The 14,686-nt window shown below is 32.4% G+C and overlaps 1 protein-coding gene across 3 annotated transcripts in view; it reads left to right on the forward strand.

Annotated features, from left to right (window-relative positions):
* eya (eya transcriptional coactivator and phosphatase 2) overlaps positions 1-14,686 on the forward strand; it is a 49,704-nt gene that overhangs the window by 17,813 nt on the left and 17,205 nt on the right. For 2 of the 3 annotated variants that reach the window (XM_089710962.1, XM_089710963.1), the window contains exons 2-3: positions 3,118-3,321; positions 8,465-8,502. In XM_089710962.1, coding sequence (XP_089567088.1) covers positions 3,247-3,321; positions 8,465-8,502 — 113 coding nt within the window. In that variant the 5' untranslated portion in view covers positions 3,118-3,246. The remainder of the gene's footprint in view (positions 1-3,117; positions 3,322-8,464; positions 8,503-14,686) is intronic. The other variant, XM_089710964.1, reaches the window with a different exon arrangement.

The raw sequence follows: 14,686 nt of genomic DNA on the forward strand, positions 1-14,686 counted from the left end.
CCTAAATCTGACTTCTGATATATATTGTATAGATCCCAGACATCCTATAGACAGATGTTGCCAACCAGTTTTGTGGTCCCCCTGCCCGCACCCCGGTAATTAAATATGGCATACAAAGAAAAAAATAAAAATTTCCAAAACATGCCGTGTGGGGTATCAAATGAAAGAGCTTATTGAGTAGATCACGAATATATAGCATACTATATACATTTCTTACACTTTCTCTAAGATTTTTTAGAAAATTTACGAAAATGGTCCATTTTTGAGTTAACTTTAAACCACTATAGATTGAAAACTCATGAATATATTTTTTAAATTATTATTTTAAATAATTAACAATAGTCCATTGTTTACGATTCAATATTTCGTACAGTGAAATAGTTGCATGGGGGAGTGGGGGGAGCATTCAAAGATGGCGAGTATATTTTCAAGTTCATATAGTATATAGTTATTTTCATCAAATCCACCACATAGCTCACTTAAATTATATTACGAACTATTGAATCATAAACAATGGACTATTGTTAATTATTTAAAATAATAATTTAAAAAATATATTCATGAGTTTTCAATCTATAGTGGTTTAAAGTTAACTCAAAAATGGACCATTTTCGTAAATTTTCTAAAAAATCTTAGAGAAAGTGTAAGAAATGTATATAGTATGCTATATATTCGTGATCTACTCAATAAGCTCTTTCATTTGATACCCCACACGGCATGTTTTGGAAATTTTTATTTTTTTCTTTGTATGCCATATTTAATTACCGGGGTGTGGGCAGGGGGACCACAAAACTGGTTGGCAACATCTGTCTATAGGATGTCTGGGACCTATACAATATATATCAGAAGTCAGATTTAGGTCCGCTATTTTTGCAAACGAACATCTCCTTGGAGCCTGCTCTATAAAGGGAATTAATAAAGAAAAAGTTGTACAGATTTTAATGACGCCATAAATCAGTTACTAATTAATAATTATGCGTGACGCATGTTGATTTTATCTGAATGTGGGATCTTCATGAAATATAGGAAATATTTACAGTAACTCAGGAGCGGTCCATAAATACCTATGTAGGTAAACATTTGAGATCAAAATGTTGTCAAATGAACAATAATTGAATATGTGACAGAAAATAATTATATTTTACGGATGTTTTACTCAATATTAAAAAATAAAACACACCATTTAAAGACATACCTATATTTTCTTGATAAGTTGTAAAAGAAAGAAGGAATATTATGTCGAACACATCTTAAAATTCTGAAAAAACTGATGTCTAGTCTCTGGGTGGGATTATTTATCTGAAAAGAATCACAATTTACATGGTTTAACAGTTTGAAAATCAACGCTATAGTTCACAATAAAATCGTATTTGTCATACAAACTTCACAACTCAATGTCGCATAAATCTTAAAAGAAATGTAAACAAAGAATATCAAACATCTAGTTACTACGTACGGTCCATTTAAATATTTTATAAGCAAACGAGTAATCGATTTAAATTCAATCGTAAACACTAAACACACCATCTTATCGATTCCAAACGGCGATGCGACGTTATTCTAAATTCAAATCAAACCAGTCTTACAAGTCGTAATTATTAAAAAAACAAAACTAATGCAATGTTGGGAACACAATTCGATTTTTAAACTTCCATACGTTGATGGAATTCCACGATTAGTAATTATGAATAATTATTTTTTAATTGGGAAAATTCTCTTTTTATTCAAAAATTGATTGCTTTTACGCACAATAGGTAAATAATTCGATTTTCTAAATTTACACTGAAATTAATTTCTTATTCAATTAGTAAATTTTATTAAATTTATCATATTTGGTAGGTATTTATTTAGAATTTACCTAACGCTAGGTATGAGCCACAGCACAGACATTTTATGAGGTCCTATCATTCACCATTGCGTGTAGCTTTCCATGAATATTACAATAAACATAATTTAATTGGTAAACAAACTTTCATAGGTAGCCCGAAAAATACAAAACACAAATCCCATACGTATCATCCCACTATAGTATCCCACTGCGAGGATAGCTACCGTAACCCCCCGTGGACACGCTCAAAGCCTTTAATTCTAACATTTCATACTTTTAATGTACCAGCGTGGAATGGAACGTAAATTATTTGACGTTTTCCAAATTTGAATTTTTAAACGGAGCGTTTTTAATTGGAACTGACAATCGTTTTTTTATTACTGGCCAGTAGCTTTCGTGATAGCTACCTCATTTCTCACAACGGCATTACACACCTACCTGTCATAGTTATATTATGTACCTGTACGGTACCTCGATATTATACTCTAGCTACATATTATTAAAATAAATAAAATTATATGAAGTTTAGTAATGATTTTAACATTTTCTCTAGTTTCAAAACATCTTATCATGTATCCATAGGGAAATTAAGATGTAAAAAATCATAACCAATCAATACCTACTTTCAGCTTTTTAGCTAACACAACCACACAATATGTATAGGTACAATTTCAAGACGTAAGAAGCATAATTTTTTACCTCTAATTAAAGAAGTGTAATAAATAATAGGTGTTCATTGCGAAGTCATACTATGAGTCACACTTATCATCTTATTAATTGTGTTGCGGTTATGAGTTCTTTGAAACTGGTTAATTATCTCATGTAGCAACAGAAGCTGCCATAGACAAAAAATTAAAAAAAATTACAATCTCGATTACGTCAAACTCGATTTGACAACTTGATGAACACGCCTTCGATATTCGAATTTGAAAACCATGTGGGTGGTCCGAACGTGCGTGTAAATTTTTTCTTTTGTTTTTATTTTTTTTTTTCTGTTTGATGTAGGGCGATGACTAACGGCCTTTCAATAACTAGCCACCAGCGTAGCGTGATGATTATTGTTGACACTTTTTTAATATAATATAACTACGAGCATAAATTAGAAACGAATTAGTCTTAATTTGCTTAATTTTTCTGACCGCTATAACCTGTGGCTATAACTCTTCAATCTACCGCCTAGAAAATTTATTGTAAAAACCAAAAATACTTGTGATTCCGACATTAACTGTAACGCTAGGTTATATTAACTATGAAAAGTGTAAGAAATTAATGTCATACCTCTCTTTTAGTAACGAGATGATTAAATGTGTGCTCAGTGACTGGACGTAGAACATGTGCTAAAAAATGTCGCGAACCGTTTCCCGCGCAAAAAACTGTCAAAGTGACATTGACGTTTAAGTGATCGGAATGTAATCAGCATGGTGACATTGATGCCGTGTAGCTACCTCGGCGGCGGGTCCCCGCGATGCAGTCTGGACCACACAGAACCCAAGGTCAGAAAGTCCAAATCTAGCACTTATTCATATTGATCTACACTCTTTTTCTTATTTTCATATCGGACTTTAAATTGCATAATTGAAAAATTATTTAGCCATCTGTAATTTTCACTCTTTAGTTTCTTATTTGTTTTTTTGCACTCGCACGGTTTTGCACGATTTTGTTTTGCACCCGCACGTTTTGCATGCTTTTTTCGATATGTTTTAAGTTCTTTTTTGCGCTTTAGAATTTTTGTAATAAACTGAAGTGAATTAATTAGTTAAAGGGCGGTTATCAGTTTTACAAATATTATAATTATTGAACTCTTTCAACTTTTTCATACTCGTAGGTAGGTACTAGGCCCGCATAAACAATTCGGGCCCATCGTTATTCGTAAGCAACACCGAACTTTATCGTCCGAACAAACACAAGTGCGGACAAACTGTTTATGTATTCCAAGCTACAGAGTCGTGTTACCCATTCATACGTTCATCTTTAGGGCCCATTAAAAAGTCGTAATACATCGTGGTCGCGTTACGGACCTACGGAACAGAGCGTCGTTAGCCACGCGATACCAGGCTATCATAACTCAGTGGTATACGACGCTTTATTGTGACCATCCTTATCATACGTAGATAATTTGGATTTGGTATGCGATAAAACGGATAGGTTACTTATGTAGGTGGTGTGTTACAGACTATATAGAATGAACATAGATGAGTGATTAGGTACAGATAAAATATTAAATGAGTTGAATTGGTAGACATTTGTTTTTAAAACTGTTCATGAAAACGATTAGGGACAGGTTGGTATATAATACAATATTGTTTAGGTCTTCTAAAGAATATACTATGAAAATGTGCAATAGATACTTAGATGTTAAAACTTAAATACTTACATCGTTTTGTAAGTTGGATAACGAGTTTTCTTTATGTGTATTTTCTTGAGGTGTAAATTTATTGCATAATTTATAATCAATGTACGACGGTGATAACATACTTTGTTACAATGTACCTATTTCATTTCTCCCTCAGATTATACAGGGTGTTCCTATATGACTGATATTAAACATTAAAAAAATCTACGTGCCAAACGGAAAATCTTATTACTTCTTATATATAAAAATGAATCGCAAAATGTGTTGGTAAGCGCATAACTCGAGAACGGCTGAACCGATTTCGATAATTCTTTTTTTATTATATTCCTTGAAGTACGAGGGTGGTTTTTATGTAGAGAAAACGTAAATATGTACCACGGGCGAAGCCGGGGCGGACCGTTAGTTTATTATAAAATCATAAAATTATAAGAAAATAACTCGATACAATTACAATATGTAAAGCCTCTCATGTTCTTTTTTATACTCTTTAATACTGTTTTTGATATAACGTCGTCGTTATTTCTGATATAGAATAATTTATTTTTTGCTCAATTGCCTGATCTAAATTAACATCATATCAGGCATTCATTTCAAAAATAACTCTCTAAATATAAGTCAAAAAATGTCAAAAAGTGTCTTTTCCTTACGGGCAAATAACAGATCTACCTTGATCGCTTTCAGAGTATTTTTAGATAGAGCTGCATAAAATGAGTTTTAGTTATGACTTCTCCATTATTATTTAACACTTATAAAGAAAGCTTAAACAATTTGAAGCTCAATTCCACACAAAAATTAATTATTCAATGGTATTCATTCCCAATCACCCAACTTAGTACGGCCACGTTCCGAGAAATTAACTGACAAATCGTTCCCAATGACCAATGAAACAATGTCGCGTTAAAAAGAAAAAATTAAACGGACAAACATAAAACCACCCAGAGATAACAGCAATAAAAACAAATTTGTACAAGTTGATAGCCGGGCGCGATGCAATTTATCGAACGAGATGTCTTTCTCGATAGTACCCTTAAATTGTAGCGGCACAGAATCGAAACATTACAACGCGTGCGATAGCTAATCGTTATTCAACTTAATACGCTAGTATTAAAGACGCTTTTTCAATAAGCACAAGCGCCGAATTGAAGGACGCTTATAATGAACCTCCTTGTGACGTCTATTGCCCTAGTTATTAGTTTTACAAACCGCACATTTGCATATTTATGGGTAATAGGAGTAAATGTGGCTTTTGTGTGCGCATGATCTTTCAATTGTTTTGTCTATTGGTGGAGAAAGTGCCTTTATTATTATATCAATTAATCTATTTTATTATTTTGAAGCTCATTGATTTTTAACACGTAAGTATATTCGCAAGAGGTCGTTCTTATATCTACATTCTTTTTTTTTATTATTAGAATGAAATAAAAAATCAGAAAAAGCAGACGATATATCTCTTCATGAAAGCAAGTTTATTAACTCAGCAGAACAAATAAAGGACCGTTTACAAATTACAAACACCTTAAACAAAAAGGCGTACATTATTTTAATAAATCACTAATAAAAATTGACATTTCACACGACCACAAAGGGCACACATCGATAGGAATAATATCAATGCATCGAATAATCGATAAACAAACATTATGGCATACAATAAATTAGAAAATTTATTTCTCGGTCGCGGGAGCAAGACGGGACGAGTCCCGATCGTAAATAAAAAGTGAGATAAAACAATAAACGTAATACGTATAAATAAATAACGTTTGTTGGTATAAAATACAGGTTGCTTAATTTTAAAGACTCTACATTTTATGATTGCCTGGTACAATTAAACTTTAATTAATTAGATTATAAAATTCCGTATTTTTAATTATGTAATTTACGTTTGTCTTATTAATTAATTATACGTCGTAATTTGTAAGTTAAAATTTATATCAATCAAAGTATGGATTTTGTACCTTTGTTGGAATACAGGACGTATTGACGTTGTTGACGTGATCATATTACTTATCATACAAAATTAATTCTTACTGTAAAATTATCATTCCTAAACGATTCCATGGTTGTAAAAGAAAACAAACTTCGATTATATTAAAAATACAAATGAGATGCGACACAGCCTATAAGTATTTAACAATTCCCAAGCGCGCAGGCGCGTTGTCGCCGCGTAAAACGTATAAATTAGAGGCCGCTATCACGGGATCGGCCGGCCTCACACCTCGCGCGGTATGCCTTGTGATTTATGCTTTCTCACACACATATCAATCGCAATGAATTATGCGATCCTGGTAGATGAATGTTCACTTCGGTACTAGGATAAGCTTAATCTAACGCCGGGATAAATGTGAGCCTAGTATGGCGATTAAAAGGTTTCTTAGATTAATTTCCTTGGTATTTTTTATAAAAATCAAGAAAAAAATTAATTACTAATTACTAGTGTGATGACTCTAACTAAAAAAATATGTTTTTTAAATATTCAGCAGAAGTTGTAGTTAATGAGTACCTACTTGTAAGTTGTACAGTGTACTGTTTGTTATACAGTCATGACTTAATAAGTTAATGCAGTTTTTTTAATTACCTATTTCCTATTACTAATACAGTCCTAATTAAATAAAACCACTGATTTTAATGAATTAAATTATGTATTATTATTAGATTTTTTAATATGCAATTCACATCCATACCCATAAAAAGTCATTACACAAAATCTGCTTTTGATAATTGGTGATTTTTACAAAAAAAAAAGAATATAACAAAATGTAAACAATGTGTTAAAAAAGTATTAGGAATACATGAGTTCAAAAGACGTGAAAACATTTCAAATCCAGAATCGAACTGTACAACAATTAAAATTCAACCTTACCACCTGTAACTAAAGTTGACATTGCAATAAATGTATGTTTTTATAAGCAAATTTTATAAGCAATTCAAATGAGACTCAGTGGCGCCCTCTAAGGGCTGTAAAATAAATTCGGCTTGATTTTATTAATGTTGTTACCTTAATCTTGATCGAGCGAAGGCGACATTTAGGAGTTTTATTATTTATAACTCGAATATTATCTATAATCTCGTATTCCACGGGTTTGTTAACGGGCCATCTTTGGGAAATAATTTGGGAAGCTGTGTCCATATTATGTTAATGGTTGTGTCATAAAAGACATTCCTTCCTATTAGTGTGGGTTTGTTTTTGATTTAAGTAGCGTTGTATTAGGTGCGTTGTAAAATAGTACCTACCTGTAGTACCTACCTATAATGTAAATCACTTCAGTAATAACGACTAACATAATATTAGGTGTAGCGAGCGGCTTTACTCCTGAAGTAGCCTAACTCACCTAAGTACATATTATTATATATGTATATTGTTAATTGTAATATTAATAATCTAGCTATAATCTAGCTAGTTTCATCTATCTACTAACAGACATTCTTATATCTATCTATACAAATATCTAAGCTTTTTCATTTATGATGTTAGAAGGCATAATATAAAGTCTAAAATGTAGATTATTGTATGTTGTTAGACAAATAATGCAATACGTAATTTACATTTACATATTAAACATTTTTAACGAAATAGGTAAAACAAACAAAATATTCCTAATCTTTATAAAAAAAACATAGAATATACCTTGTCAATTTTTTATTTTAGTTGCAAATTACAATTTGGCTTTAACTTGCGTGGCCTTAATCGGTACCTAATCCAAAGAATCATGTTTTTGAGTATTTGAATAAAAATTTTTTTTGTGCTAAATGGAAAGATTATATATTAGTTTCATAACAAAACTGTTTTTTTTTTATTGTTTTTTGCAATAATTCAAAAGTTATTTCAAAATAAAAATTAGTCTTTGAATCCAGTACCGAAAACACACCGACAACTCCCGAAGCGTCACCCGAACGCGTGTGACGTCATAATGTTAGTTTTCACTCATTGCAGTTGATAGAAAAACGTATAGGTACAACTATAACATTTTGACGTCACATCTATCGTGACCAGTCATGGCGCGTTTATAGTCACGTGACTTTAATTTAAATTTCATCAATTTTTAATTGCTTATAATTAATTGAAAAATAACTTTTTTGGAGATTTTTGCATTGAATATCAATATTATTAATAATAAAGTTTTAAAATACATAAAAAAAATCAATATTTTTTTATTATTCAAATACTCAATTGCTTATTCGCATCTGAAATTAAAATTATCTTTTCATCTTTCCATGCACCATTTTGCACGAAGTTTTTCATTGATTAAATTTTTTATACTTACTTTATTTTTCTATTGTTACAGACTAAGCGATCTCGGCAGGACACTGGTACAGATGTTAGGTAAGTTTTAAATTGATTTTTTTTTGAAGTGAAAACTTCTTTAGCGGCGCGTTGGGTATAAAATCTTAAACTCGCGTCAGGAGTCAGGACACGTGGCCTGATCGAAAAAGCGTAAGACGGATTTTTTTTTCTTTAGCCCTTATATTATTCCATGCGTAAGACGGATACCATTCCAAAATATGAAACATGCTGAACGTTAATAATCAAGTTTTCACTTCTGCCGGTACTCCCGGAGTGCAACCCGTCTTTTTTTAATTTAGACACTATATTGTAGGTACCTACATTATAATACATATTATTATGTAGGTAAGGTTTAAATACCTATTTGGAATAGAAAACTTCACGTAAATAGGGAAAATAATGAGAGAAGGACTGGCAACACACAAAGCTTTGGAAAAATAAAAATTAAAACATTCTAATCGTTTTCGACATAAATTTCGCGGAGTTACTGTGTTTTTCGCATATTTTGCTCAATATCTCAGAAATTTTTGGGAACTTTCAGTTTTCGCATTGCTTAATTTATTCTTGCATTAACACCATTCTGTGATCTGTGATTAATACATTGAAATGGACAAATTGTCGATTGGATAAAATCAAGATTTTTATTCAGTACGTACAGACCTAAATAAAAAAAATTAAACTGTGTGTTTTATTTGCGTAAGGGAGCACTTAATGTACCTACATAATAATGTAAGTAAATTATTCGGAAGAAATTTGTGAAATATGACACGAATGCGATACCCAACACCTGTTACTTTATGATATAGAAAATTATCTTTAAACACATTTGTAGGTGCAAAAGGCTATGCAACCGGGACTCTAATGATCTGTAGATATTTTTTCATCAATAAACTTTGTGCTCGAAATATAACAAGAGCATTACAAGTAAAAATAAAATAATATCTGTGTATTTTTAGAATTTTCTACCTCAAAAGTTTATTTTTAAACATCTGTGCAATACTTACCTGTGACATTCACATTTGGCGCGAATTTTGCGCATCGTTAGCGTTGACAGTTTGATTGTCAAAATCATTTGCCGCGATTGCTTATGGCTGGGTTCAAGTAAATAATGTGTTAATAAATTGCGTCGGTTTATTAAAAGTGTTTTGGTCAAAATCGACACCGAATACCGAAATACCGGACCGAAAGACATCAAGACTCAAGAGGTGCTGAAGACATTATAAATTATAATACATCAAAATAATGTCGAAAGTTGTGGAAAAATAATTATTATTTACTTTTCCGGAGTAGTTGCATTAATGAAAGTAGATACCTAGTAAGAGAAGAGACAGAGAGACCCTCTCTCAATAAGTAATTTTTGTGGATGATTCAAAACTTTTCACAAATGTATCACACTTATTGTAGATAATAGTATCTAACACTTATTCAGTAGTAGCATAGTGACGGTAAAAATGAAAACTAAAGGAACTTTTGACGCGCAACGATCTCAATATAATAATATATACCAACCTATTACCTACTTCCCTATTTCGTCACTTTGATCAAACAAATTAAACATAAGTATGTACTTGACGCTTCGTTCCGCCGAGCCGAGTTTGAATTAAAGTTTACACTACACAAGGGTCCTTAATCCCTGGTAATCCCTATATTGTTGATACACAATTGCCGTGAAAAGAGCTACTTAGCCCCTTTATCTCTTATCAAAGGAATACAATAGGTTTTATGTTACGTGCCGATTTTGGTACGATTTGTACCTTTCATGGATTCGATGAAGGTGCCCTTTTTTGTAGGTGCTATGTAAAATAAGAGATTACGTGTGATTGAAGTTTTGCTCTCACTATAACCTATTTAAGCTTGAGTATCTAAAGATTGCCACTGAAGTTTATTTGTTAGGAAAATGTGTATCTTGTTATAGCGCAATAGGTACCTACAACAAAAATTTTATATGAGTAATACAAGCAGTTAAAAAATAAAATTTAATAATGTGTTAATTTTTGTACATAAACCAAAAAACAATGAAGCACAGATGCTTAATATTACTAAAATATAATCAATTGAAAAGTCAAAAACATAACTTGATTATAAAAAAATAATTATCAATAGGTAGAGTATATTTTTACCGCTTTACTTTTTACCGCTGCTTTGGAAGATGCTTTCAAACTGTTGGAATGGAAAGGACTTGGCATCAATATTAACGGCGAGTACATCTCTCATCTTCGTTTTGCCGATGATATCGTAGTCATGGCAGAATCCATGGAAGACCTTAATGCAATGCTCGATGACCTCTACAGAGTTTCACAACAAGTGGGCCTTAGCATGAACATGGACAAGACGAAAATCATGTCGAATGTCCATGTTGTGCCCACTCCAGTCTCTGTTGGAAACTCTACTCTCGAAGTTGTTGACGAATATGTCTACCTCGGACAAACGGTCCAATTAGGAAGGTCCAACTTCGGGAAAGAGGTCAATCGTCGAATCCGACTCGGATGGGCAGCGTTCGGGAAGTTACATAACATCTTTTCATCCAAAATCCCTCAGTGCCTGAAGACAAAAGTCTTCGAGCAGTGTGTGTTGCCAGTGATGACATACGGTACAGAAACGTGGTCTCTAACCCTGGGCCTTGTGCACAAGCTCAGCGTCGCTCAACGTGCTATGGAAAGGGCTATGCTCGGAGTTTCCCTACGAGATCGAATCAGAAATGAGGAGATCCGTAGGAGAACCGGTGTCACCGACATAGCTCGCCGGATTAGCACGCTGAAGTGGCAATGGGCTGGGCACATAGCCCGCAGAACCGATGGCCGTTGGGGCAGAAAGGTTCTCGAATGGAGACCACGTACTGGGCGACGAAGCGTGGGACGACCACCCACAAGATGGACAGACGACCTGGTCCGAGTGGCAGGGAGCCGCTGGATGCAGGCCGCCGGTGACCGGTCGTGGTGGAAAACCCTGAGGGAGGCCTTTGTCCAGCAGTGGACGTCCCACGGCTGAAACGACGACGACGACGAGAGTATATTTACACCAAAATTTACACACATCAATTCAATAATGTGAAACATTTAGACAATCCCAACCATTCTAATAAAGACAACATTCTAGAGAATGTTGCCGTTTTCGAAAAAAGAAAAAGATAAATCGTCTCTGGTATTCAACAAGCGACATTCCAATTTAAACGACCTATGTTTCTTTAATTAGTGGTTAACACGAGGTTTTTATTAGGCAGAGGTTACTAAAATAGTGTTATAGTAATAATAAATCATATTGGAACACCGTTCCGTTACATGTTTTTTAAGTTTTGACAAGCGGATTTTGAGTGTCGAATGACGTGTGATGTGCCGTTTTTAGATGTTTTTTTTATTTGTTTCCTCTTGTGAAATATTTGGTTTAAATGTGATCGCCTTTTTGAGATGTCATGTTGATTAAAAGTTAGATAATATTTAATAAGGTGGAATTAATTAATGCCGTTAAAAACTATGCGAATTTAACTAAATTCTCATGATCTATGGATAATATGAATTCTGTTTAACTATTCCAGTTTAGATAAAATAAAAATAAAATAAAGTTTAATTGAGTCAAAAAAAAACACAAGGAATATACTTAGTTACAGTCTACAGATACAATTTGTAGGAACATACATTTATTTTTATTCTAAACTTGAAACATTTAACAGATTTTAATTTCATCTTGTAATTATCTAATTATTTTCTCCAATTAGAATTATTAACCAATTAGGTCACATTCAAGTTAGAATTATTATAACTTATGCGGGACGTAGACGTAGGTCGTAGACCATACTTTCAAATCTTTTCTATTTATAAATTTTACTAGTTTACATAAACTCCAAATCAAATCATTTATTTGTGTCTGCCATAATATGTTACTCCATTAATAACGTCTTCTGATAGCAAGTAATTTAACTTTTAGCAGACTCCAAACTTGTATGGTCGATTATTTACCAATTTCTAAAGTGTGTTGTTAAAATAAATAAAATTAAAAACGATGCTACTTTGTTGCCTTTTTGTTGCAGAAGATTCTCAGTAACTTGCGTGTCTGTTCTTCTTTATTTTGGTAGACTTATTTTTTATATTTCTTTGTAAATATTGATCGATCGCATGTTCTTAATTTCTTCCCTTCGGATACTAGAATACTACATATTTTATTTATAATCAACATAATTAATACGATTATTTTACGCATTGAATTTCGTATTCTCATTGATTTCACTCCATTTTTATAGTACCTATTACCTATAATAATATTATCTATGGTAGTTACAAGCGGTAAATGAACAGATATTAAAAAAAAGTCTGTCGAAATCCCTTTATACTTAGGTATATATTTTAAAACCACGATAAACTTTCACTGCTAATAAATATTTATCATACAAATCCACGCTGTCATGTTTTTACAAAACTCAAGTCATTTGTTTCATAGTACCATAATTTTTATGTGTTTATAAAAACACTTTGACACGTGGAGGCCAAATGGTTAACTTATAAATGTCTTGGGGTTCATTAGTGAATTAATAACATGTCCTTTTTTTAACTTTTATGATATATTTAGCATTCATTGTCAAAAACGTTTGGAAGTTTGAATAAAAATATGTCTTTGTCATTGATTAATTAAAAATTAAAATATGCTAGAAATTGAGAACCATTATCGCAGTAAATTTAAATTTCGGTTTATGGTTGAACTAGCTTACCGCCCGCGGTTTCGCCCGGTTGACTTAAACCTAATCACTACATAGTATAAAACAAAGTCTCTATTTCTGTCCCTATGTCCCTATGTCCATATGTATGCTTAAATCTTTAAAACTACGCAACGGATTTTGATGCGGTTTTTTGTAATAGATACCTAGAGTGATTCAAGAGGAAGGTTTTAGTATATAATTTATTAGGTTTTAGACAAAGCGGGCGAAGCCGCGGGCGGAAAGCTAGTAAATTATATACTAAAACCTTCCTCTTGAATCTATCTATTAAAAAAAAACCGCATCAAACTCCGTTGCGTAGTTTTAAAGATTTAAGCATACAAAGGGACATAGGGACAGAGAAAGCGACTTTGTTTTATACTATGTAGTGATAATTCGATATTTTTTAATACATATTATATACTTATTCAAATCTTATGAATTAAATAGGTACCTACCCCACTTTTAGATACAAAAGTTCGAAAGTAAATATCTCCTGATTTTGTCAATAAATCTATGAATTTCAATGCAATATAAAACACGAGTGTAAAAAGCCACAGGCTCTAACCAGTCTAGTGTAAAATAATAAATAAACACAAATCCACTTGAGAACATTATTAAACTACGGAACCCTCCAATTCACAACGCACCCTTGTTTCTGACGTGTGCCGACTATTATGTGAAGAAAGAAATTTAGAGATTAGGAGAAATTAAAATCTTTGTTTATAACACTTGTTTTATTGTTTATTAGAAATAATTAAACTTGAAAATTGAAATATGTATAAACTTTGTTTTGTATAAGTACTTAAATGTTAGAAATTAGTTCTAAAAAAAGTATTCTAACAAGACATTTTTCGTGTTTGACAAGATTTGGAACAAAATAATTAAATCCTTCCTACATTATACGAAAAATAGTTTTTTTAGAAGCTTTAGTTTTTTTCATTAAGAACTTCTCGATACACACAAGCTCGGTGGTTTTTATTAAGAAATTATTTTGTACGTTTGTACCAATTTCGGAATTACACATAGCTATAAAATAAACAACATCGTGTTGCGTTCGCCCCGACATCATTCACCAATCCTCACTTAATATTAATTTATAACATCAAACCTTCCGCCTAAAACATAAAACTAAAAACGTGACAAATAAATCATCCTACCATATGGATTGCCATTGTTCTCTCGACGGCAACACATTAAACGCTTTGAAGTCTTTGTACTAACTAACTTTACGATGACTACTGCAAGTAAAAAGAATTCGAGAAAAAAGCCGAAACATTAAAGTATTCAATTAAAAAGATAGTGACAATGCTGCCAGCATTAAAACGATTCCGCTCTAAAGCGTTCTTTTGATATACGATAGTGTTGTTTGATGGCAACTCTCGAAGTGGCGGCAAAAAGCAAAGTGACACTTGAAAATGGCGCGAACGAACATAAACAAGGAGGTTTTTTGAAAGAGGTTCTAGTGTTCTATCGATTGAGTTTTTGTTATAAAATATATTGTAACGATATCGAATAGTCGAAGTGGGTCTATTCATT

Source organism: Colias philodice, chromosome 25 (genome assembly GCF_061535455.1).
Source record: "Colias philodice isolate Cphi_HAF_F1 chromosome 25, ilColPhil1 Martin Lab GWU primary, whole genome shotgun sequence".
NCBI lineage: Eukaryota > Metazoa > Arthropoda > Insecta > Lepidoptera > Pieridae > Colias > Colias philodice.